Source organism: Eptatretus burgeri, chromosome 5, assembly GCF_056783735.1.
Source record: "Eptatretus burgeri isolate ZD-2024b chromosome 5, Ebu_testis_v1, whole genome shotgun sequence".
In the NCBI taxonomy this organism is placed as follows: Eukaryota; Metazoa; Chordata; class Myxini; order Myxiniformes; family Myxinidae; genus Eptatretus; species Eptatretus burgeri.
The window spans coordinates 15,775,018-15,800,697 of NC_140965.1; the positions used below are offsets into that span (position 1 = coordinate 15,775,018).

At 43.3% G+C, this 25,680-nt stretch overlaps 1 protein-coding gene and 1 long non-coding RNA gene across 2 annotated transcripts in view; one reads left to right on the top strand and one right to left on the bottom strand.

Moving 5' to 3' along the window:
* LOC147025916 (uncharacterized) overlaps positions 1 to 23,213 on the top strand; it is a 46,599-nt gene extending 23,386 nt beyond the window's left edge. The window contains exon 2 of the long non-coding RNA XR_015058054.1: positions 22,273 to 23,213. This is a non-coding gene — a long non-coding RNA (uncharacterized LOC147025916). The remainder of the gene's footprint in view (positions 1 to 22,272) is intronic.
* The window catches only part of LOC147025914 (tetraspanin-4-like), a 151,944-nt gene extending 128,497 nt beyond the window's left edge, over positions 1 to 23,447 (bottom strand). The window contains exon 1 of the mRNA XM_085880816.1: positions 23,390 to 23,447. Coding sequence (XP_085736942.1) covers positions 23,390 to 23,399 — 10 coding nt within the window. The 5' untranslated portion in view covers positions 23,400 to 23,447. The remainder of the gene's footprint in view (positions 1 to 23,389) is intronic.
* Positions 23,448 to 25,680: the final 2,233 nt, after the last annotated feature.

The window sequence follows — 25,680 nt, forward strand, 5'->3', positions numbered from 1 at the left end:
CCGCCGTCTGGTGGACTACACCTCAGCATCACTCCGACACTCCCACAATCTGACCCGGAATATTACCCTGTGGTTTCCCTCCCAAAGATTGGGGGTCCCAAAGGCTTTGCCCCAATCCCTTCATCCGGTGAGCTGCCCTGCGAAGGGAAGCTGCACAGGACGTACTCCCACGGAGTGGGTTTTCAGATTTTTTTTTTTATACTTCGAGAATGTTTTGTGGAATGAAGGGTTTTACAGTGGCCGGAGTGCAAATCCTGCCACCAACCTCCTCATAAGAAGTAACCCAAGTGCAGGATGACGTCCAGAGACACAGTTGGGCACTAGATATGGATGGCCGTTGGCTCACAAGGAGCTCCTCCACCCTTTGACAGGTTTTGTTTTTAATCCTGCTGGGTGTCCATATGCAAACACCCTCCTCACCAGAAAACATCGTGGGGGAGACCGTTTCCTCGCAGACAACCCGACCACAAAACATGTTAGTACAGGTTTACATGATACCTGTAGCAAGTTACAGATCTAATCTGGCCTGACCTGACAATATAATCCTTTACCCCATAAATCATCTGCCTCTTCCTCAATCACACCCAGCATGGTTGAATGCTCCACTCATTTTCTGCACGAATGTGTCCAAAGTATGACTGTTTGTCTTCACATCAGCCCTTCCAATGTACATTATAGTCCAATTTATTTAAGCATCGATCTGTTGGTTCTTCTTGCAGTCCATGGAATTTTTAAACATTCACCGATATATAAAAGTTGTGCATTATTAACAATACATTTCAAAACTGGCAATCTTTTCTTTTTTACGGTCCATGACTCACTGGAGTCCATGACTCCACGACTCCACACATTGCAACTGGAAATGCCAAGCATTCACCAGCCGCCTCTTGGTTTGTACCGTTACATCTCCATCAATCCCGACATTGATGTTCTCCCCAAAGATAACCGTCTATTAATGTCGCCTCCACATTTCACACACTTCAATTTTAGAACCCAGGAAGATGAAACTTTACACGATAGTCTCCCAATCTGAACACGTCAATCTTCTCGGTTGACAAGATTTTGTTTTTGAGACAAATAAAAAGACTTCATTTTTTTCTAAACTTTCCTTCTTCAGTGTCTGTGGCAGTTTCATTCAATAGTCTTTACTTTCTGCCAACAGAGTAGCATCGCCAACATACCTGAGATTGTTACTACATCTTCCTTCAATCCTGAAGCTTGCCCCTCTGTCATCCATATTGGATTTCCTCATGATGCACTCACTGTCAAGATTCAACAAGAGCAAAGTCAATGGCACACCATCGCAAATCCCCACGCTTCCCACCGAAAGAAAGGTTGAAATATGGCAAAAAGTTACACCAGGAATGACCCAATATCAAATTTTGAGTTGGGGGGGGGGGGATAATATGGAATCAGCAAAGCCTAGAAGCGAACGTAGAATTCTTCTTACATTCGATGCTGCAATTTCCGGTTACTTCGGCCTGAATTCGGGATCAGCGATCAAATAATGTAAATCACGATTAAAAATTATTTTTTTGATGATGCGGGAGATATCTATTACTTTCACAACGACAACTACACCGAGAACAGGATCTCATAAAAAAAAAAAAAATGACCTCAACATTATACCTCCACAACAACTACACCACAGAACAGGATCGCATCTGAAAAAATAAATATTACCTCAACATTACCTTCACCACAACAACTACACTGCCAAGAACAGGATCTCATCTAAAAAAAATTAATATTACCTCAACATTACCTTCACAATGACAACTACACCGCCGAGAACAGGATCTCATGTAAAAAAAAATTAATATTACCTCAACATTATACCTCAGCAACAACACCACCTCGAACAGGATCTCATCTGAAAAAAAAAAATATTACCGCAACATTATACCTCCACAATTACACCGCTGAGAACAGGATCTCGTGTAAAAAAAAAAAAAATAATATTACCTCAACATTACCTTCACGACAACTACCCCACCTAGAACAGGATCTCATCTAAAAAAAAATATTACCTCAACATTACCTTCACAACAACTACACCGCCGAGAACAGAATCTCATCTAAAAAATATATATATTACCTCAACATTACCTTCACAACGACAACTACACCACCTAGAACAGGATCTCATCTAAAAAAAATTAATATTACCTCAACATTACCTTCACAACAACTACACCGCCGAGAACAGAATCTCATCTAAAAAAAAAAATATATATATATATATATATATATATATATATATATATATATATATATATATATATATATATATATATATATATATATATATATATATATATATATATATATATATATATATATATATATATATATATATATATATATATATATATATATATATATATATATATATATATATATATATATATATATATATATACACGTTACCTTCACAACGACAACTACACCACCTAGAACAGGATCTCATCTAAAAAAATTATTACCTCAACATTACCTTCACAACAACTACACCGCCGAGAACAGAATCTCATCTAAAAAAATATATATTACCTTCACATTACCTTCACAACGACAACTACACCACGTAGAACAGGATCTCATCTAAAAAAAAATATATAACCTCAACATTACCTTCACAACGACACCACGTAGAACAGGATCTCATCTAAAAAAAATATATTACCTCAACATTACCTTCACAACTACACCACGTAGAACAGGATCTCATCTAAAAAAAAAAAATATTACCTCAACATTACCTTCACAACGACACCGCCTTGAACAGGATCTCATCTAAAAAAAAAATATATTACCTCAACATTACCTTCACTACTACACCACGTAGAACAGGATCTCATCTAAAAAAATATATTACCTCAACATTACCTTCACACCGACACCGCCTTGAACAGGATCTCATCTAAAAAAAATTACCTCAACATTACCTTCACAACAACTACACCGCCTAGAACAGGATCTCATCTAAAAAAAAAAAAATTAATATTACCTCAACATTACCTTCACAACAACAACTACACGGCCAAGAACAGGATCTCATCTGAAAAAAAAAACTTCAACATTACCTTCACAACGACAACTACACCGTCAAGAACAGGATCTCATCTTGGGGGGGGGGGGGGGGGAAGAAAAAAAAAAAAAAAAAAAAAAAAAAAAAAAAAAAAAAAAAAGGGGATAATTACAATAACGTGAGAGAATGTCTGCCCTGCCTAACCTTTCCCAATTCCAAACCATTGTCTGATACTTGTTCTGTTTCTTATTAGACATATTAGGTGCTCCGACATTCCCATTTCTTTCAACATAATCAATTCATGACAATAACCATTCCTTTCACATCACAAGGCACATAGCTCGGGCTGCCAAGGCATTTCCATTTTTGACGAAGTGCAATCCTGGATGGGTCACCACTCCAACACAGGATACTCAAGTGGCTTATCAACGCAATAAGATGGTACTCATTTCGCAAACATCGGAAGGATGACGGGCCGAATCAACCCAACCCGGTTTTATTTCAACAGCATGACAGGAACTCAAACTCAGGACCCCCAAATATTAAGCCAGCTACCTTAGCCATCAAGCCAAAACGAGGCTTTACATCAATTCATGGTCAGGTCAGGTATGGGAGCGTGCGCCAGAGCAGCAAGTTGCTGTGGGCACTTTCCGCCAGTACTCCAGGTGTCTCGGTCTGGCCATCCGCAGGCAGAAGCAAGGCACATCCCAATCAGGAGATGCCAATCAACCTGCTGCAACCACGAGGCATGTGGTCGGCCCATTGGCCTCCTCCACTCACCGACAGAACCTGATTAGCAGGATCAGTGTCAGGAAAACGAGCCACATGGTCATGCAGCTGCAGATGATTCTCACCGACTATACAGGTCACAAATCTCCGAGTCTCTCAGAAACCACTCGAACACCAGCAATAGCCAAGGATGCTCCAAAGAGACCTGATACTGAATGAGTTAAGGCTCTGTCTCAGATCCCTGGTCAGTCAAAATCTCACATCCATAGATCAAGACTGGAGGCAACAAGGACTTAAAGACTCGGACTTTCGTCGTCCTGCATAGGTACCGACAGCACCACACGCCATGATATAGTGAATTCATGACTCCCCAGGTACCACCCAGACATCTATTGACCTCTGGCTCACAACATGTGGAGACAGGAATATCATTGCCAAAGTAAGGGCATCTCTCCATGACCTCAACATCCTCACTACAAACAAGTACAGACAACAAAATATAGCAGCATCAAAGATGTCATTGAAAGCCTGGATCTTAGTTTTGACCCAATAAACCCAAAATGACTGTGGCTCCGACTCCTCATTCAGTGCCTTGAGGACCACCATAAGGATATGCAGAATCTTCGCAAAGATGACTGCATCATCTGCAAAATCAAGATCAGAGATCTCTACATTCCCAAACAATGCACTATAGCTTGATTTCTCAAACATCCTCCCAATAATCCAGTCCATATAAGCACTGAAAAGTATGGGGGCCAGTACACACCCCTGAAAAACTCCATTACCAACTGGATATAAGACAGACGGAACCACCACGCCTCACAGCATTCTCAATACCAGTGTATAGTTCATAAATCAGATTGATCAGTTATAGTGGCACCCCATGAAGACTGAGAATCCTCTAAAAGGAATCCTGATTCACTGAATTTAATGCTTTGTGAGGATCAACATAGGCTGCAAGCAGCCCCTGCCGAAACCCTCATCTGCGTTCAGTGAGGAATGGAAGAGCAAGGACACGGTCAATCATTGACCTATTTGGTGTAAAGCCCGACTGCTCTGGTCACTGGTACTCAAGCAGATGGTGGTGAACCCCATCAATAATTATCCAAGCAAAGACCTTTCCCGACACTGAGAGCAGCGACACCCCTCGGTAGTTGTTCCAGTCTTAGCAATCACCCTTCCTTTTCCAGAGAGGAACACCAAGGCCCCTCTTCCAGTCAGTTGGGATGATGCTTGCATTCCAGACAGAGCACAGAACTGCATGCAATGACAAGTGCAGCATTTCCAGCCTTGAGAAGTTCAGAATGGATTACCCTCTTTCAACTGGTTCACCGCAGGCTGTGTTTTCACAAACGAAGGTCATTCACAGTTGATTGAAGGGTCAGCAACAGGGATAGTTGCACTCTTGATGTCCAACTCAACAGCTGGTGGATCAGCCTGGTAAAGTCGCTCAAAGTAACCAGCCCCGCAGGCCTTCACTTTGGACTCCTGCCAGGAATCCACCACCCTCCACTAACTGCAGGACACAGAGGATGGGCTTGGAGGAATGCAATGCTTCAATTCCTCCAAGCAGGATGAGAATCACATGACTACAGATTCCTCACACATAGGCCTCCTTAGTCACCCTCAGAACATGTACAGTTATATGCCTCAACTCCCTGAAAAGCTGTGCTCTGCCATCAAGCACGACCCTATGACTCTGGTCAATGGTATCCAGTGTCCCTTGGGAGAAAAAAATTATTCACCCAATAGTGGATTTCAAGACATCTACTGGCAAGGACGGTCGTCTTGAAGGTACTCCACAACTCTTCATGATTCCCAAAACACCTGGACCTCCCAAATCCCCACTCAGCCCGTTTGCAAACTCCTCAGCTACCTTCTCATCCCTGAGCTTGCCAACATCCAGCCTATGCTGGGATGGTACCATTCTCCAGGATTTAAGCTGCAGCTTCAGAGGTGCTACAACAAGCCTGTGGTCGGTATTGAGGAACTGAGCACTTTGGTAGACCCTGCAGTTCTGGATCATCCTCCAGCGACCATCAATGAGCACATGGTCAATCTTCTTTGCCACACCAGTATTGGAATACCAAGTCAAGCGATGAGCCCGTTTGCACTGAAACCAGGAACAGCATGCCTAAATTCATGACTTCTTGCAAAGTCAAGGAACTTGGTACTATTCTGATTCACAGTTCCAGACCTATGGGGACCAACACATGTCTCGTAACCATCCCCATCAGTTCCAGTCGATGCATTGAAATCCCCCAAGACGAGAAGAGCATCTCGTCTGGGGCACTGATCAACCACAGACTCGAGCGTGGCATAGAACGCATCTTTCACGGTGAGATCACTCGCCTCAGTCGGAGCAGATACAGAGACCAGGGAAGCGACACCCAAGGAGTGACGAATGCTTTGTCTCAAAATATGCTCGTTAACCGGTTACCTCAATCATTGGAGTCAGCTTATTGGACACAGCAACAGCAAATCTTGGGCAGAGTAACCATTAGAGTGACCAGACCAATCGTTCCTGTAATTACCCGCCATGATCTCATCACTATCCGGTCTCCTAACCTCAGAGAGTGCTGCAATTCTGATGTTCAAACACTTGAGCTCAGATGATAGCAGAGACAGGTGATCCTCTCAGGGATAAGACATTCCAGGCACCCACCCGAAAGGGTTCGCCTCAGGTTAATCTGAGGAGACCACAAGACCACCACAATCCGACCCAGGAGGGTTACCCCCATGCTTTTCTTCCTCTAAGAATGGGGTCCCAAAGGCTTTGCCCTAATGCCGTCATCTGGTGAGCTGCCCTGTGAAGGGGCAGCTGCACAGGAGGTACTCCCACCAAGTGGGTTTTTAGTTTTCTTTGCATTTTTTTTTGTGCGTTTTGCAGAATGAAGCGTTTTACAGTGGCCAGAGGGTAAATCCTGCCACCAATCTCCAAGTGAGGGGTTCCCAACTGCAGGAGGACGTCCACAGACAGTTGGGCACTAGATATGGATGGCCGCTGACTCACAAGGAGCTCCTCCGCCCTTTGACAGGTTTTGTTTTTAATCCTGCAGGTGTCCATATCCAAACACCCTCCTCACCAGAAAACCTGGTGGAGGAGAGGGTTTAGTCGCCGACAACCCGACCATGGAACAGGTTAGTACAGGTTTACATGCTACCCGTAGAAAGTCACAGATCTTGTCTGGACGGACCAGACTCTAGAATCGAAAGCTTTGCAGGAATCTTTTTTTAAAAGAAGAATAAGAAAAAAAAAAAAAGATACTCCTTTCCTTTTTCCATGATCCATGTCAGATTTGTAATTTGATCCCTTTGTACCTCTTCTGAAACCTCATTGCTCAACAAGTATTTATCGTTCCATGGAATCTTCTATTCCGTGTAAAATGATCTTTACCTCTGCTGCTGAAGGTGGTTGGAGGTTGTGTTTTCACCCAGGCTGTCTGTCTGTCAACGGGATCTCTAAAAAAAATGTTATGGATGGATTTGGATTTAAAAAAATAATAAAAAAATAGTGGATTAGTTGGTTCGGTGACAAGACGACGCAGATTAAATTTTAGTTCAGGTCCGAATCCAGATCCAGCCTATTAGTGGGATACAAAACAAACTAATCAGCCTGGCGGAGGTATACGCTCTACCGAGTGTCCTAGTTAGTAATATTTTGCTAACATGTGAATTCAAGGCAATTGTTCAGATATTTGGACATTTTCTTGCATCAATTTCCTTTGGCAATTGTATGTAGACAGACAGCTTCCAATTTTTCGGTCGTACAATTGGGCTCCAGAACTGTGTACAAATAGCTGTTAAAATTTGGATTGCCTCCAACGACCTCGAGTTGCATGAGAATATTGCCTTTGAATGGCATATGGTATGTATAAATGCTGTGGATTATTATACGACATGTAAAATAAAGCCAAGCACCAAATAACTCCAGAATCTAGCTCTGGGACAGCTTGTTTAGTTAACAGAACAATTGATCGATTGACTCCACGAAACCATAAACTCAATGTACCATTTGACTTGTCTGATGTACCACCCAATCTGGACCATTAACCCCAACATCCCAAGATGACAGACAAGCTACTGGCACATGATGGACCACTCTTTAAAATCCACTACTAAAAAACAGGTGATAGCAGACACTGCAATATATACATATATACCAGATTTAGTGGTCCGATCCCATAGACATGAGCCAACCCATACAAGACAAAAAAATTGTGGTAAACATGCTACAAAAGAAACTTATGGCATCCTAAAATCTCAATTTTGTTTTCAAGTACCAATTGACTTTGAACCTGGATGGAGGTAGTTTACGATGAAATTCTTCATGCAGTGATCTGAGGCTTGTGGAGGAGTTTGTACACAACTGACCATCAAGTTAAATGCATTAAGAGACAAGAGACATCAATGTACTTTTAGTCGAGTTACAAATACCATAGAAGACGATAAGTGTGTTCACAGTTTCGGATGGAACACCAGCAGGACACCTCCTGTCCACTAGTTTCATGTGACCGAGTCATGAGCGCAAAACTTTGTCATCATCCTTCGATTAATCCCAGATGAGATTTGTTTGCTTGTGCAAGTTGAGTCAGTGCCGAAGCTCAAACCTCATTTACAAATCAGAACCAACTTCCTCTACACATGGTTAACGAACTCTGTCTGTAGGGAAACAGTCGAGTCAACGCCATGAGGCACGATCAGATTGCACACGTTTCAACCAGTCACCCACAGCAATTAGCAATTGTGACCCTTCCTGAGCCTGTGGTGGGCCGTACACCTCTGACACCATGATGACCCAGCACAACGTTCCCGAACGCAGCAGCACTCCAACGGGTTCTAGCTGATCACACGCTTTTCCATTGGCCAACGTTCCCACGCCGACTTCAGCTGTTCCTGGCCAAAGCAACTCTATTCCCCCCCCCCCCCCCCCGGTTTCCCGTGACCCATGGAATTCCACCCGCTGTCCCACGACTATATTCATCTTGGACTTCACACCGACTACCCTCCAGATTAAATTTTCTTTTCGCCACATTAGTGACACGCAGTGACGTATCCAGTCCTTGGCATTAGGGGGAAGGAGGGAGGGCAAAAATCATGCCAAATTATTGATCACATGTAAGCAGGGAAGCATACATCGCATGTTCATTTGGCCACAGATGTGACACTTATTGGCCTCAGCCCTGAACCATCTCGACAGGGGAAAAATAAAACCGTTATGGAAAGAATACATTAAATGTTGCCGTCTGAACAATCTAAAGATGTCTGGTATGGCATTATTTATAAGGCAAATTCAACTTTGAACCGACCTTGACATGAAACTTTGCACCCTTTGCGCATTCCAGCAAAGCTAGCAACCACCGACGAGTCATGTACTCTTGAGGCAAGATCATTTTTCTATCCTGAGAAATGCCAGTCCAGAAAGCCATTCTCCAGTCGTTATGGAGCAAAGATGATTCTTGATCAGTTTGACCCTGCTCAATGATCGCCCAGCTGTAGAAATTGGTAGTGTCCCCCACGATGCAATGCAGTTTTGTAAGATTGGCGCAAGTGCACTCGAATGTGTTCTTGATTATGAATTTCAAGATGCCTTGTGCATTTGTTGTTTCAACACTATTCGGATCACTCCCTTGTTTGTACGGTGTTCAAAAGTTTTGTACGGAGCCAGGAGTTGAGCCGCTTTCACTCCAATGAAAGGAAAGGCCCAAAATGGCTTCACTTGTTCATGGTGGATCAATTCCCATTTAAGGAATTATATTTATTACCAACAGGGACCTCGGGAACATACTAGTTTGACTTAAAGTCCTCATCTCTCCCTCCCCACATCATCAACCTCCCCCCTGCCCCCGCCATACCCCAAGTCCTCAACCTCCCTCTTCCAACCCCAAAACCACTCAACTTCAACATAACCTCCACAGTAGGAGACCTGCTTGAGAGAATGCCAGAGTTATCAACCTCCACCCCTTTGTTTGTGAACAGTATTACGGAAAAACTCGACGGAACTTGGTGGGGGGTTAGGTATGGTCCAAGGATCATGCCATTATATTTTGGACTTGGTCCAAAATCCAATATGGCCGCTATGGCGGCCAAGTTGAAAAAATATATATATTTTTTTTTTTGCATTTCTACATGTTTTAAGTGATTTCCAACCAACCCCCCCCCCCCCAAAAAAAAAATTTTCAACAAAATTGATTTTTTTTTTTTTTTGCATTTCTACATGTTAAGCGATTTCCAACAAAAAAAAACATGCCAAAATTATAATTGCGGCTGATTTTGGAACTTCAGGTGAATATACCCACATAAAATCAATCTGTCTCAAGGAATCTAGTTATGACGAATGAATAGAGTATGTAAAAGTTAAAAGTAAAAGGGAAAGTTGCAAACTATAACTCTGTGAGCATTGTTGAGGTCAAATTGAATGAATAGGATATCAGGTTCACTTGAGTGACCTAGTAGTATTGGCGGCGGAGGTTTTGCACTCCAAAGAGTGCTCCCCCTCTAGTTTGGCCTGTATATGCACACACAACAGACCACTCACTTGATTGTTGTGACCTATCTGCACAAGGCCTGCAACACCAATCAGCTCAAAAATCCTTTCAACTATCACTTTGGCGATTTTACACTGGAAAGAAAACTCATCGGGAGGGCATGGCAAATGTGAATAGGACAACTCTGAAGAAGTCTGACTTCACAGAGCTGTCAGCACCAACAGGGTGGTCGTATGATTTTTCAGGATGAAATTGTGGGTGGCATCAGACGAACTGTCCAACTAATGTATGGAACAGAATGTTACACATAGAGAGATGAATGAGAGTATTATTGATACTGGTGCGTGCCCATACGTGCAAAAAATAAAATAAAAAAAATTTGTGATGTCATAGCACCATGTCCTATCATTGGTTTGGTAAATAAATGGCCATAACTTGGGAAGCACTTGTCAGATTAATATCAAACCTTGAAAAGGCACGTCCACAGGTCCCCAGCAATATATGTGGCAAGTTTCAATTAGATCGGACCAGTGGTTGTCGAGAAACAGCGGTCACAGACAGACAGACACACAGAGATTGCTGGAATTAGATAGATATTTGTTTTAAAATTGGGGCACAACTGCACACGCATCTGCATGGTGGTGCTGAAGTGTAAATTCTTCAACAGCTTTAATATACATCCTGGTAAAGCTCATTATAGCCTTGCTTCTTCTGGAATAAACCTGCCAAACTACTCCGTCGGAATTCCTTTGGTGGTGACTTGTTTTGACAACCTCCATGATCATTGTTCAGTGCACAATCCATGCTTTATTTTCTGCCGGACACATCACGTCATGGAAATGGAGATGCAATTCGTCAAATGCTTTATATTGACCAACTAACAAAACATTCTTGTCCTCCCAAGATTTCTGCAGGGCACAACACCTTCTGGTGAAATTACCTAAACCCAGAATCGCTGCTCACCTCCACTCATTCGTTCTTCTGTTTCCCCCCCCCCCCCAGGCCCCACCTGTGCAACAAACTTCCACATTCTCCCCTACAGGTCTTCAAGACAGCTGTTCACCACCATCTCAGATCATTCCCCCATCCAAAACCATGATCATTTCTACCCTCTTTAACCCCACCCAAATTTCCAGTTTCCTGCTGAATCAATCTTGTCCACCCATACCCATTGTTTGCTCAAGTCTGCCTCTATCTTGGCCTTCAGCTCTACTATTAGCATCTCTCCCTCTCGATCCTTTTGTCCGAACCAGTGTTACTTGCTCCTCCATTCGCCCAGACTATGTATTAAAACCTTTATTTTTAATTGTACAAAATAGTTCAATGCTCCGATATCAAATCTACCAGTGACGTCATACCCTGAAGTCATATTGATCCGAACGGCGGCTTACATTGAGAAACAGTGCAGGTCGAGCACGAATTCCGATACCACCGTTAGCAACACTGACTGTTCTCAGATGTTGAAGAAACGATTGGAGACAAAATTAGTGATGAAAACACTTTCGGGGGAATTGTGGAACTGTATCAGTTCGAGCTTTGTGCGAGCGATTCAGAGGAAGAAGGTGGAAGTGTTCGTGAAGATGAAAACGATTTTTTTTTTTTTTAATGTGAAAAGATTCACATTGCCACCTCAACTCAGTAGGGGTTTCATTTTCCGTTCAATTATCAGTTTGGAAGGGAGGGATGTTGTATTCATTTATAAATCGGTTTATATATTACTCGAGCAGAAATACCTGTCATCATAGATTCGGATACAGCAGAACAAATGGGTAACAAATGCTTTGCCCCACCATTGCAGGCTAACCAGGTGTCTTGTATGTTATGGGATTGTCAGTCATATTTTTCCTAGACACCATTTGTATCCGTACCGTGCCCCACCGTCATGTCCATGAGGTGTCAATTTCCCCTCTCCAGTGGATGGGTAATTGTGGAGGTGGGGGGGGGATGGTGGTGGGTATTGAGGGGGTGATGGTTAATGGATGACTGTTGATTGGGGGGGTACCCTGACAGTTTTGGTGTCCTTGGTGAAATCTTCTCAGAGTAGATGATACATACACATATACTCTCTCGCTCCACTATAAAAGATGGCGGTTAATATCATTTTAAGAAATTTGTGTTTAAAGACAACAATTATTTTCAGGTGCTGTTGTAGTAACTGCCGGGAAATGGCAACAAGTGTTTGATTCACTGCTCAAATGGTCCGTGCACATGTGCTGGTAGCTGGGTAGGGATGGTGTAACAGTTTTGAGCGAAGGCTGTTTCTTCCGCTCAATCGTGAAGATGGCATCCTCTCCACTCTCAATCGCGGCAGAAAAGCACAAGATCTATCGCCTTCTCTGTTGTTTCATAACGGTGCTCTGTAAAAATGTTCCAATCACAAAAGCAAACATTTTGTAGGCCTGATCCGCACTTGGTTATTTCGGACAAACCTCATCCAATTTCTGTGACTCAGCATATTTACTTGGTGGGGGGGGGCGAAATCAAAACTACTCGCCGTTTGAGTCCAATCGTACCAAGATGCAACCCTTAAACAGTACGGATCTAGTGAACTACGTGTGTGCGTGTGTGTGTGTCATCAAGGCTAATCTGAAGAAGATTTTGACTTTACATACTTCATAATCCAGAAAGAGGCACATCATAATCAATTCTGTGGGGTATCGAGGGATAGTTCAACGGCGAGGTGGTCCGAGCATTTAGGTTCCCCTTTAAGCTTGGTGAAGGAGAACCTAAAACCAATTTAAATTCACAGGATCCCACGGTTTTACAGATTTGTTTGTTTTTCATGTGGTTTTGTTTCAAAAAGGTATACGTACTGGTAATTAAACAAGAAATGGCTGTAAATTGATGAATGACGTCGAGCTGAGATTTCACAAGTAACCAACCGCTGTCACTTAAGCAAATGTTAAACATGTTGAACAGAACTTGATAATCACTAGATTATTAAAGATGGAGAGAAGTTGGAAGAGGGAAAATAATGAGGGTCTTAAAAAGATTAGCGACAGGGATGGAGGACGACTCGAGTTGGGTGGGAGTGCCCCGTCAACTTGAATCCCTCGTAGTGCGATTTAACAGACCGAGGAAGGAGGAGGAGCTGCAAGCCAGATAAGAAGAAACTTATGGAGGTGAACAATGCGCCAATATTTTGGGAGTTTCACAAGGGCAGGGTTGCTGGAAGAACTTCTCTGATGTTCAGAGACTTGCGAGGGAAGAGCAAGACCTGAGAAAAGGCAGTCTAAAACAGACACCAACCTATCTGCAAGCCCTGTGCTTCTACTTAATTGTGTAGAGATGGCAATGATGTTGAGATCTTTGTATTCTACAGAATCCAAGAGACAGAGGTGCAAAGCAGAGTCACTGCACTACATGTAGAGCAGTACCCCCATTGAGCTACAGCCAAAGGCCTTGAAGGTTGGAGAAGTTCAGATTGACTGAGGAAGAACTCGGCATGGTGCAAGATGACCAGTCTGCAGTAACCTTCGATGCATGGTCTGTCTCAGAGAGGTTGTGACTGATGCCAAGATCCAGTAGTCGATTATCAAAATTAATATTCCGGAATCGGTCCGATTCCTCCGGAGAGATGTCGTGAAACTGAGGTTTGCTTGGAATGAGCCATGTTCCAAGTTTTAGACCGGCGTCGACAGGTCAGCAAAGTGAGTGTAGGATGGGACGCCACCGTTGAGTCCAGGATGGAGAATTGTAGCGTAATGTGGAGTCATCGGCAAAGAGGAAGCGAGAGGTCATTTATGCATAAAGTATGAGGACCATGTTTAACATACTGCCCTCTTAGGGCACCCACGTCTCAATCAGAAGAACAAGATAATCAATTTGAGAGCCGTGTGCAAGTCAGCAAGCCTGAAAACAAGGCAGCCTTGCATTCCACAATCAAAGCTTGGCAAGCAGGGCAGAGTGCCTAACCTGTGTGTAGACATGGACCTTTTCGGTTGAGAAACAGCAGATCATTCTAAAACGAGTGGCCAAGGTAGAATCCAAACTGATGGTCAAATAGCAAGCCGTTTGAGAAAAGGAAAGATTAAGTTTGCTGTGATGATGGGTTAGAACTCAAAACCCTCACCTTAAGAGCTAATGAGGTGCACAACTCCGACATGCAATAACCTTTGAGTGCTTCCCCGAACTACATATTTTCTTTATCACCAATCAACACGTGGTCCAGTGACATAGCAGAAAAGATGTCTGAACTCAAGTTCACCATTTCACATCCCATAACTCTTTGCAAGAGTCCCTTGGCTAAAGCAAAGTAACCCTCAGAGGCAGGCCCAATTGACCTGCAAGTGGTGCGAGAGTCCAAGTCCCCATTCGAGACGGATTGTGCTGCGAGCACATTCTGCTAATCACAGCCAATAGACCACAGGATGACGAGACAGGCCGTAATGGAATCTTAATGCTTGCACACCTGGACTCAATTTTGTGCCTTTATAGTCTGTGCTTGGACAGTTGGACCTCCCAAAGTGTAGCTGCAGCCCACTTGGCGTACGAGACAAGGGAAGGAAAACATGGAGAATGAATGGAGGAAGAAAAACGAAATTTAAATATTAACAAATCACTCAAACAGGAATGACATCACAAGCCTACAGTAATGTAGGAGTACATTAAATGGTGGCGGTATTCATTAAATCGTGATGTCAAACCCCATGATGGATGGATGTTTTGAAATGAAATACCACATTTATTTGTAAGGTGGGGTGGGGAGCGGGCGAGGAACTTTAGACTTTCTTTTTAACTGTGAGATTTAAATAGCAAGCCAGTTCATTTCAGATGGGGAAATCTAGCAAGCCTGGTGGCATCGTGAAATTGGGGCGCCACCTGCTGCCAAATGCTCACCAAAGGGGACGGACTACCGTCATTGCATAACAGTTTACACCTCCAACTACTATCTCCACATGTGTGGAGTCAGCTGGGGAAGTTTGCATCCAAAATTTTTCACAAATCTGCAGGTCAGGCCTGATGTTCGACTGGTGCGTGGTTTTGTCAGGAAGTTGCGATTTGTGTGCAAGGAGCCGGTAATTGCCGTACTATTGGTGCCCAGCTCAAGTCCATCCGAGAGACGGCACACTGTCATGCAATGCCCTGCCTAAGAAACAAAACCAGCAATTTATAGTTGGGTCAAGAATCAAACCCAGACGAAACAGCTCAAATGAAATGGATTTCCTCCACACCTTCCATTGGACAACACACCGAGGTCCGATTCAACCATCAAGCAAGAACAGCAGTAAACATTACATACACATATAGACCAAGATACAAACTTAGAAGGAATCTACCAGCAATCAATGATGGATTTCACATCCAAGAACACTCAATAAACTTTTGGACAACATCGCTGAACTACAAAACTGAGTGACCCAAAACAGCCAGTTTGTAATTCTCCTTCTTCCTCTGTTCAGACAGCCCAACTCAAAATTGGTTTAAGCTCAGTACTTGGATTAAACAGGAATCCACTGCATTTTACAGTGAGAATGTCCAAGACTACTCAAAATGATTCCACAAAGTAGACATAGCTGCATACCTACATATGGGTCCATGAAGGCCCAAGAGGGGTGGGCAGGACAACACTTGCCTCTCCAAAATATTCTTCCATAATCAAACAATTAAGCAAGAGTGTAAGAGATAAGCCATGGGCCAGATAGGTCATCATGCACCGCCACCTACCCACAACCGAACAGACTATTTTTTTTGAAGTCTCGAGATGTTGAGCATGAAATGCTAACATTGAAAATATAGGAATGCACAAAGTATTTGAACCCTTTTAAGGGAGGTACAATCAAAATGAGAATCACGGCTCTGCGGCGAACGTGAATTCCGAACCAAAGAAAACATGATATATATATAGATATATATATATATATATATATATATATATATATATATATATATATATATATATATATATATATATATATATATATATATATATATATATATATATATATATATATATATATATATATATATATATATATATATATAGGATCTCAACATGATTGAATACCCACATATTATATATCAAATTAAAGAGTATTAAGGTGGTTACGTTTTCACCCCTTTGTCTTTGTCTATTTGTCTGTGCAACAAAATTGGCAATTGAGGGTTAAGAGGTTCATTGATAAGTCACATTATATCACAATTTGCATGTTTAGAGTAGATGTTTTGAAAACCACAATTTAGATCTGCCAAAAGTGGTCGTGGAACCTCGTCTACCCCCCAATCCACTTCTTATATTTTCACTGTTAAGAGAGCTTTTTACCTCCACCGAAGGTGAAGGAGGTTATGTTTTCACCCCTTTGTTTGTCTGTGTGCAGGATATCTCAAAAAGTTGGACGGATCCAGATGAAATTTTGTGGACAGGTTGGGTGTGTGACAAGAACGAACAGAGTAGATTTTGGTGAAGATTCGGATTCGGATCAGACTCCGAGAATTTTTAAGTGCTACTTCACCATTGAGAGAAAGGGCCAAATATTTTACACCGTTATGGCAAAAAATATTGGCACCCTTGCCCTTTTCTAAATTACTACACCATTTCTTCCAGAAAATTGTTGAAATTAAAAAATATTTTGCTATCCACATATGTATTTTTTTTGGTTTGCAGTAGAATAAAACAAAAAAGGTGAAAAAAAACCTACTAAATCTTAGCTTATTCCACACAGAAATCATAAAATGGCCCAGAGAATATTATTGGCACCTTTTACAAGTTGTTAGAAATAGATTTCAAGCAGGCGATTCTCCTTTACTTTGGAAATGAACTCACCTGTGGTGAGTTTCAGGTACCTGCAATATGAAGAAGAAAAAAAAAAATCACTCATTCAACCAGTTTTAGTGGAGAAAAGGAGTCATTCTGCTGTTTTGTGTCACTGTGTGTAACACAATGAGCAAGGAGAAAAGAGAGAAAAATCAGAGAATAGTCTGAGGTCCGACACAAGATTGTAGACAAGCATGGACAATCTCAAGGCTGCAAGTCCATCTCCAGAGACCTTGATGTTCCTGTGTCCATCATATGCAATGTTATCGGGAAGTTTAAAGCCCATGGCAGTGGAGCCAACCGCCCTGGATGCGGCCACAAGAGAAAACTCGATCGAAGATTGCAGCGAAGGATTGTTAGAATGGTAGAGAAAGAACCTCGATCAACTGCCAAACACTTTCAAGCTGACCTTCACACACAAGGTACGACAGCTTCAACTCGCACCATCCATGGCCAACTCAATGAAAGGGGGTTCTATGGTAGGAGACAGGAGAGATTTCCACTGCTGAGAGAGATGCAAGAAAGCCCGACTGGAATTTGCCAAAACACACCTGAACAAGTCAAAATCGTTCTGAGAGAATGTCCTGTGGACAGCTGAGACCAAAATTAGAGCTTTTTAATAAAGAACATCATCTCTAAGTTTACAGAAAATAAAATGAAGTTCAAAGAAAAGAACACCTTCCCTACAGTCAAACATGGAGGAGGGTCAGTGATGTTTAAGTGTTGCTGTGCTGCCTCTGGCACTGGGTGCCTTGAGTGTGTGCATGACATCATGAAATCAGGAAATTACCAAGGAGGCATTTTGGAGCACAATGTTCAACCCAGTGTCAGAAAGCTGGGTCTCCGTCAAAGGTCATGGGTCTTGAAGCAGGACAACGACCCCAAACACTTCAAAAAGCAGCCAGGAATGGATCACGACAAAAAGCTGAACTGTTCTGAAGTGGCCTGCAATGAGTCCAGATCTAAATCCCATTAAACATCTGTGGGGAGATATGAAAACAGCAGTTGGGAGAAGGCACCCTTCAAATCTGGGAGAACTGGAGCAGTTTGCACAAGAAGAGTGGATCAAACTGCCAGTAGAGAGATGTAGGAAGCTCATTCATGGCTATAAGAAGTGCTTCACTGAAGTTATTTTGTCCAAACGCTGTGCTATCAAATATCAAGCCTCATGTGTCAATAATTTCAGTCATTTCGTTTCATTTTCTGATTTAAAAAGGATGCATCAAGTTCTGACTCAAAAACAAAGGTTCTGTAATATTAAGTGAAATAATGAATTGTGGAGACAAAATACTTTTCTCAATTTCAACTTATTTTTAGAGAAAATCGAGTTATTTGAAAAAAAAAAAAAAAAAAAAAAAAAAAAAAAGTGCAAGGGTGCCAATATTTTTGGCCACGACATCTCAAAAAAGTTGGACATGTTGGGTATGTGGCAAGGATGAATCTATTCGATTTTGGTGAAGATCCGAATACGAGAAATGTTTAATTTTTAAAGTGATTCTTCACCATTCAGAGGGCAAAAAAAACAATATAGTGCTGTAAAGCATGATATTTCAAAAAAATATTCGGCCCGATATGTTCGCGTGGATCAGGCATTATGTGGTGGAGGGTATGTACTCTACCGAGTGCCCTTCTAGTTTCCTTGCTTTTCATTCTACACGTTTTATCGGCCGATTATGTCCATCGATTCGGTTAGTGAATTTAGAGTGGCTACACCTTCATAATAAAAGGTGGTTTACCCAAATCTTCAATATTGTTATGGTTGTAGGGGTAGATGGAAGAATTTATAAAGATATTTAGCATTGTGTTGAGTTGCTTGGTCCATGGTCGAGTAGAATCATCTCGATGGAACAAAGTTAGGGAATCTGTGAGCTTAAGTGCTACGCAAGGGGTGGTGCGGTGTTAATTAGCCAACGGAAAATAATAAGTTCTCCAGTATATGATTGCCCTGTTTTTAGATCCTCGTGGAGGATCTCGAAGTCTTATTCACGTTGTTGTTCTTAATCTTCTTCTTGTGGACTTTTGTTTCACAGCCTCCATCGAAACTTTCTGAAACTTGGCGCATATATATATATATATATATATATATATATATATATATATATATATATATATATATATATATATATATATATATATATATATATATATATATATATATATAGTGGGGAGAACAAGTATTTGATACACTACCGATTTTGCAGGTTTTCCCACTTACAAAGCACGTAGAGGTCTGTAATTTTTATCATCGGTACACTTCAACTGTGAAAGACGGAATCTAAAACAAAAATCCTGAAAATCACATTGTATGATTTTTAAATAATTAATTTGCATTTTATTGCATGAAATAAGTATTTGATCACCTACCAACCAGTAAGAATTCTGGCTCTCACAGACCTATTAGTTTTGTCTTTAAGAAGCCCTCCCATTCTCCACTCATTACCTGTATTAACTGCACCTGTTTGAACTCGTTATCTACATAAAAGACAGCTGTCCACACTCAATCAATCAGACTCCAACCTCTCCACAATGGGCAAGACCAGAGAGCTGTCTAAGGACATCAGTGACAAAATTGTAGACTTGCACAAGGCTGGGATGGGCTACAGGACAATAGGCAAGCAGCTTGGTGAGAAGGCAACAACTGTTGGCACAATTAAGAAAATGGAAGAAGTTCAAGATAAGTCAATCTCCCTCGGTCTGGGGCTCCATGCAAGATCTCACATTGTGGAGTTTCAATGATCATGAGAAAGGTGAGGGATCAGCCCAGAACTACACGGCAGGACCTGGTCAATGACCTGAAGAGAGCTGGGACCACAGTATCAAAGAAAACCATACGCAACACACTACGCCGTCATGGATTAAAATCCTGCAGTGCACGCAAGGTCCCTCTGCTCAAGCCAGCGCATGTCCAGGCCCGTCTGAAGTTTGCCAATGACCATCTGGATGATCCAGAGGAGGAATGGGAGAAGGTCATGTGGTCTTAGACCAAAATAGAGCTTTTTGGTTTAAACTCCACTCGCCGTGTTTGGAGTAAGAAGGATGAGTACAACCCCAAGAACACCATGCCAACTGTGAAGCATGGAGGTGGAAACATCATTCATTGGAGATGCTTTTCTGCAAAGGGGACAGGTCGACTGCACCGTATTGAGGGGAGGATGGATGGGGCCATGTATCGCGAGATCTTGGCCAACAACCTCCTTCCCTCAACAAGAGCATTGAAGATGGGGCGTGGCTGGGTCTTCCAGCATGACAACGACCCGAAACAGCCAGGGCAACTAAGGAGTGGCTCCGTAAGAAGCATCTCAAGGTCCTGGAGTGGCCTAGCCAGTCTCCAGACCTGAACCCAATAGAAAATCTTTGGAGGGAGCTGAAAGTCTGTGTTGCCCAGTGACAGCCCCGAAACCTGAAGGATCTGGAGAAGATCTGTATGGAGGAGTGGGCCAAAATCCCTGCTGCAGTCTGGCCAAACCTGGTTAAGAACTATAGGAAACGTCTGATCTCTGTAATTGCAAACAAAGGTTTCTGTGCCAAATATTAAGTTCTGTTTTTTTCTGATGTATCAAATACTTATTTCATGCAATAAAATGCAAAATAATTATTTTAAAATCATACAATGTGATTTTCAGGATTTTTGTTTTAGATTCCGTCTTTCACAGTTGAAGTGTACCTATGATAAAAATTACAGACCTCGACGTGCTTTGTAAGTGGGAAAACCTGCAAAATCGGCAGTGTATCAAATACTTGTTCTCCCCACTGTATGTATATAAATAAAAATTCCCTGCACAGACAGTAACGGTCTCCAATTTTGAAAATTTCTCCAAGAAAAAAAAAAAGTTATGACGTCAAAATATCTCTGCTAATGGAAATCGCCTAAAATTGGCAAGCTTTTTGAATTCTGTTTGCGGGAATCGAACAGGGCATTAGCAGAGATGAATTACCGCACATGTCATATCAATTTTTTGACATTTTTTTTTGTTTCACAACCCAGAGTTTTCATCGGATCTTCGTGAAACTTGCCATGTATATGCAGAAAGCCCACGCGCAGGCGGTAACCATCTCCGATTTTGGAAATTCTTCCTAGAAAAAAAAAAGTTGTCATAATATCGCCTATACCATTATCTCCGAAACTAGGCAAGCTGTTTGAATTTTGTTTGCGGGAATCAAGCCGGGCATTAGCACAGATAATTATTTATGGCAAACCTGATACATCACAATGACGTCATATTCGTTTTTATGACGTCATTAAGGACGAGGAGTTGAGCTCATTTGAGCTTGTTTATACTGAGAGCCAGGCAGTAAAGCTGGGTAACGCATCCCTGAAACCACAAAACAGAAGCCCCGCATTCCCGGGTTTGGGGGAGAGCAGGCCAGGCCCCAGGCAGAGGAGATAGAGTGCAGAAGGAGGGGGGAGTGATCGAAGAGACAAGAGAGGCTGACACATTTTGGAAGACAACCGTCTGGTTCGGCAGAAAATGAATGCACGCGCACGCACACACACACAGTCGGTGTGAGGACAGCACGAGGCAGGTAGCACCTTTGAAAGAGGAAGGCTGGGACATTGAGCCTTCGTGTGGGAAAAAGCTGTTTGCGGATTGCCTGGCGCACGTCTGCCCGGTGACGAGTGACTTGCCATTTTGCCTGCGTGCGCACGTGCTGGTGGAGGGCCTCCATGCCAGGTTCCACGGGGATCAGCTCTGGCCCAAGATGAGTACCAGTGTTCTACAAAAGGGGGTTTTCTTTTCAGTCATCCTTTGTCTGTATTCGAGTCAGTGTGCGAGGCCTTGACCGTAGGAGTTATTTATTTATTAGCGTCATTTCCTTTTACATTATTGTCTTTGTAAATATTTGTGTGTGCATTAAATGTGCTTATTTTGAAGGTATTGTATTCGTGTAATGGTCGTGGGTCCGCGGATTAAACCCCCTTATGGTATAATCTTCAGCCCATCCGCCATGCCCTTCAAGCAAGTGTTGAAATCTATGTCGATCAGCGTGTCCGCCTCCACATAATAAGGAACCGCTCGGCCGTCCGGAGGCTGTCGGTGTTAACCGCCTGGCTCCGACAAATTTGGGTTGGGGAGTGGGTTAACTTGGGCTGGTCAACCCTGCGCCAACATTCTTTATTTCCCAGAGAAAACAACTATTCAATGGCAATGATCTGTTGCCTAATGCTTTCCATTTGACACCAAAATGAAACAGATAGCATGCTCATGTATAATGTGATCACACTTCAAACATCATACTCCACTTCAATAAATCTCGTCTTCCATTTTCAGCTGCACATGATGTCTGAAGCAACAAGTTCACCACAGGCTGTTGTGGAACCAGTGTCGTACAAGATACCAAACAGAAACCATCATACATCGTTCATAATCCCATGACTACATTATGGACCACCTCAACTACAATCTGCTTATAGCAAACTTGCTAGGTTGGAGATAAGCTCAGTCAGTCACTCTCTCACTCTCTCACTCTCTCACTCTCGGATGACAGATAAACATGCAAACTAATCTCCGATATCCATCATGCTCTGCGATGACATCACAATCAAAGTATGTTCTTCCATGCTTGGATCCGCTTGGCCGAGCCCAAGTGTACAAAGCCCATGTCCAGAGCACAATGGAATGTGCTCCCCTTGTATGAATGTCTGCAAGTGCTAAGTATCTTAAAAAGCTGGATGATGTGCAACATCGTGCTGGACGTATCAAGGGGCCCCTCCACAGGAATTTAATATCGATCCCCTGACCACACAGGAGAACTGTAGCAGGTCTGGGTCTGATGTACAGACTGCACACAAGTAGTTCCAGCACTTCTGAAGACCACGCTACCTCCATCATGGTTCACTTTGATACTTCCTTTGGAAGCTTTGCTGTACAGCGTCTTACTGGCAAGACGGAGAGTGGTCACTGTTTCAGTATGACCGCTCCGACATGCCCACAATAATACCAGATGCCACTGTAGGTCACCCAACAACATCCAGGATCAAGGCTTTCTGCTCCAGAGCAACCAAATATCTTAAAGTCTAACACAGTATACTTATTATAATGTTGTTTTGTGTGTACAATTCTATCACCTTGCTTTTCTTTTACTATTACTATGATTATTATTCTCTCACCTGTACGTTTGATACTCTGTGCTTTCAAGGTACAAGGGGGCACTGTCTGTTTTTTGCAGTACTCATCCGTTTAAAAATAAATAAATAAATAATAAAAATAAATCATTCCTCAAAACGTTATTACATTTGACAATGTCCATGACGATACAGGAATCACTAAAACTTGGAGTATCAGGAAAATCAACGATAAACACAACGGTATTAATTAAAATGTGTTTCTGAACAAGAGGTGAAAGGTAAATGCGAGAGAGAGGAGCAAACAGCTTAATGGAACTCACCAGAAGGCATGATGTACGAGGATAAACACAGCTCTGCAGCAAGTCACCACCCACTCGACATTACCTTTACCTGTCCTTTCACCTGTCCCTTTATTCAAAACTCTCCCTCAATTCACCTTTTCACGGCCACGCCCCTTTCAATCACTTCGCTCGTTTCAGGGCCACGCCCCTTTCAATCACTTCGCTCGTTTCATGGCCACGCCCCTTTCACTCACTTCCCTCGTTTCATGGCCACGCCCCTTTCAATCACTTCGCTCGTTTCATGGCCACGCCCCTTTCACTCACTTCCCTCGTTTCATGGCCACGCCCCTTTCACTCACTTCCTTCGTTTCATGGCCACGCCCCTTTCACTCACTTCCCTCGTTTCATGGCCACGCCCCTTTCACTCACTTCCTTCGTTTCATGGCCACGCCCCTTTCACTCACTTCCCTCGTTTCATGGCCACGCCCCTTTCACTCACTTCCTTCGTTTCACGGCCACGCCCCTTTCACTCACTTCCTTCGTTTCACGGCCACGCCCCTTTCAATCACTTCCCTCGTTTCATGGCCACGCCCCTTTCACTCACTTCCCTCGTTTCACGGCCACGCCCCTTTCACTCACTTCCCTCGTTTCACGGCCACGCCCCTTTCACTCACTTCCCTCGTTTCACGGCCACGCCCCTTTCACTCACTTCCCTCGTTTCATGGCCACGCCCCTTTCACTCACTTCCCTCGTTTCACGGCCACGCCCCTTTCACTCACTTCCCTCCTTTCACGGCCACGCCCCTTTCACTCACTTCCTTCGTTTTACGGCCACACCCCTTTCAATCACTTCCCTCGTTTCATGGCCACGCCCCTTTCACTCACTTCCTTCGTTTCACGGCCACGCCCCTTTCAATCACTTCGCTCGTTTCAGGGCCACGCCCCTTTCACTCACTTCCCTCGTTTCATGGCCACGCCCCTTTCACTCACTTCCCTCGTTTCATGGCCACGCCCCTTTCAATCACTTCCCTCGTTTCATGGCCACGCCCCTTTCACTCACTTCCCTCGTTTCACGGCCACGCCCCTTTCACTCACTTTCATCGTTTCACGGCCACGCCCCTTTCACTCACTTCCCTCATTTCACGGCCACGCCCCTTTCACTCACTTCCTTCGTTTCACGGCCACGCCCCTTTCACTCACTTCCCTCGTTTCACGGCCACGCCCCTTTCACTCACTTCCCTCCTTTCACGGCCACGCCCCTTTCACTCACTTCCCTCATTTCACGGCCACGCCCCTTTCAATCACTTCCCTCGTTTCATGGCCACGCCCCTTTCACTCACTTCCCTCGTTTCACGGCCACGCCCCTTTCACTCACTTTCATCGTTTCACGGCCACGCCCCTTTCACTCACTTCCCTCGTTTCACGGCCACGCCCCTTTCACTCACTTCCCTCGTTTCACGGCCACGCCCCTTTCACTCACTTCCCTCGTTTCACGGCCACGCCCCTTTCACTCACTTCCCTCGTTTCACGGCCACGCCCCTTTCACTCACTTCCCTCGTTTCACGGCCACGCCCCTTTCACTCACTTCCCTCGTTTCACGGCCACGCCCCTTTCACTCACTTTCCTCGTTTCATGGCCACGCCCCTTTCACTCACTTCCCTCGTTTCACGGCCACGCCCCTTTCACGTAAAAGATGGACTTAGCTTCATGTGTTGGACGCAAACTGGGTGTGTGAGGTGGAACAGGTTTAAAACTGTGGTGATCAAACGGAAAACCAAGAAGTAAAGATGGAGTCATCAGGAGGAACCAGGGAAGGATTCGTGTTTCAGCCACTACTCCGCCACCTTCAAACCCATCCAGGTGTCGCCAAAAGAGCCTGACAGAAAAAATTCTTTCAAGAATTCACTTCTCCTTCGAGATATAGAAAAAGAGGAATAGAGAGTGACGGAGATAAAAGGGAAGAAAAAAGAAAGAATTGGAATGAATGAAGAGAAGTGTGAATTTTTTTTTTTTAGAAAGTGTGAAATAAATAAAGAACAAAGATGGCGGGAAGAACCGGGACATCTATTCCAGCAGTTACTCCACAGGCTCAAACACAACATGTACAAGCTACCAGCGGTCTGTCATTCAAACAGAATGAAACAGTAAACAGGAGAACACTTCCTACGGAATCAAGTCGTGTGTGTGTGTGTGTGTGTGTGTGTGTGTGTGTGTGTGTGTGTGTGTGTGTGTGTGTGTGTGTGTGTGTGTGTGTGTGTGTGTGTGTGTGTGTGTGTGTGTGTTATATACATATTGTCCGATTAATATCAAACCTTGAAAAGGCACATCCAC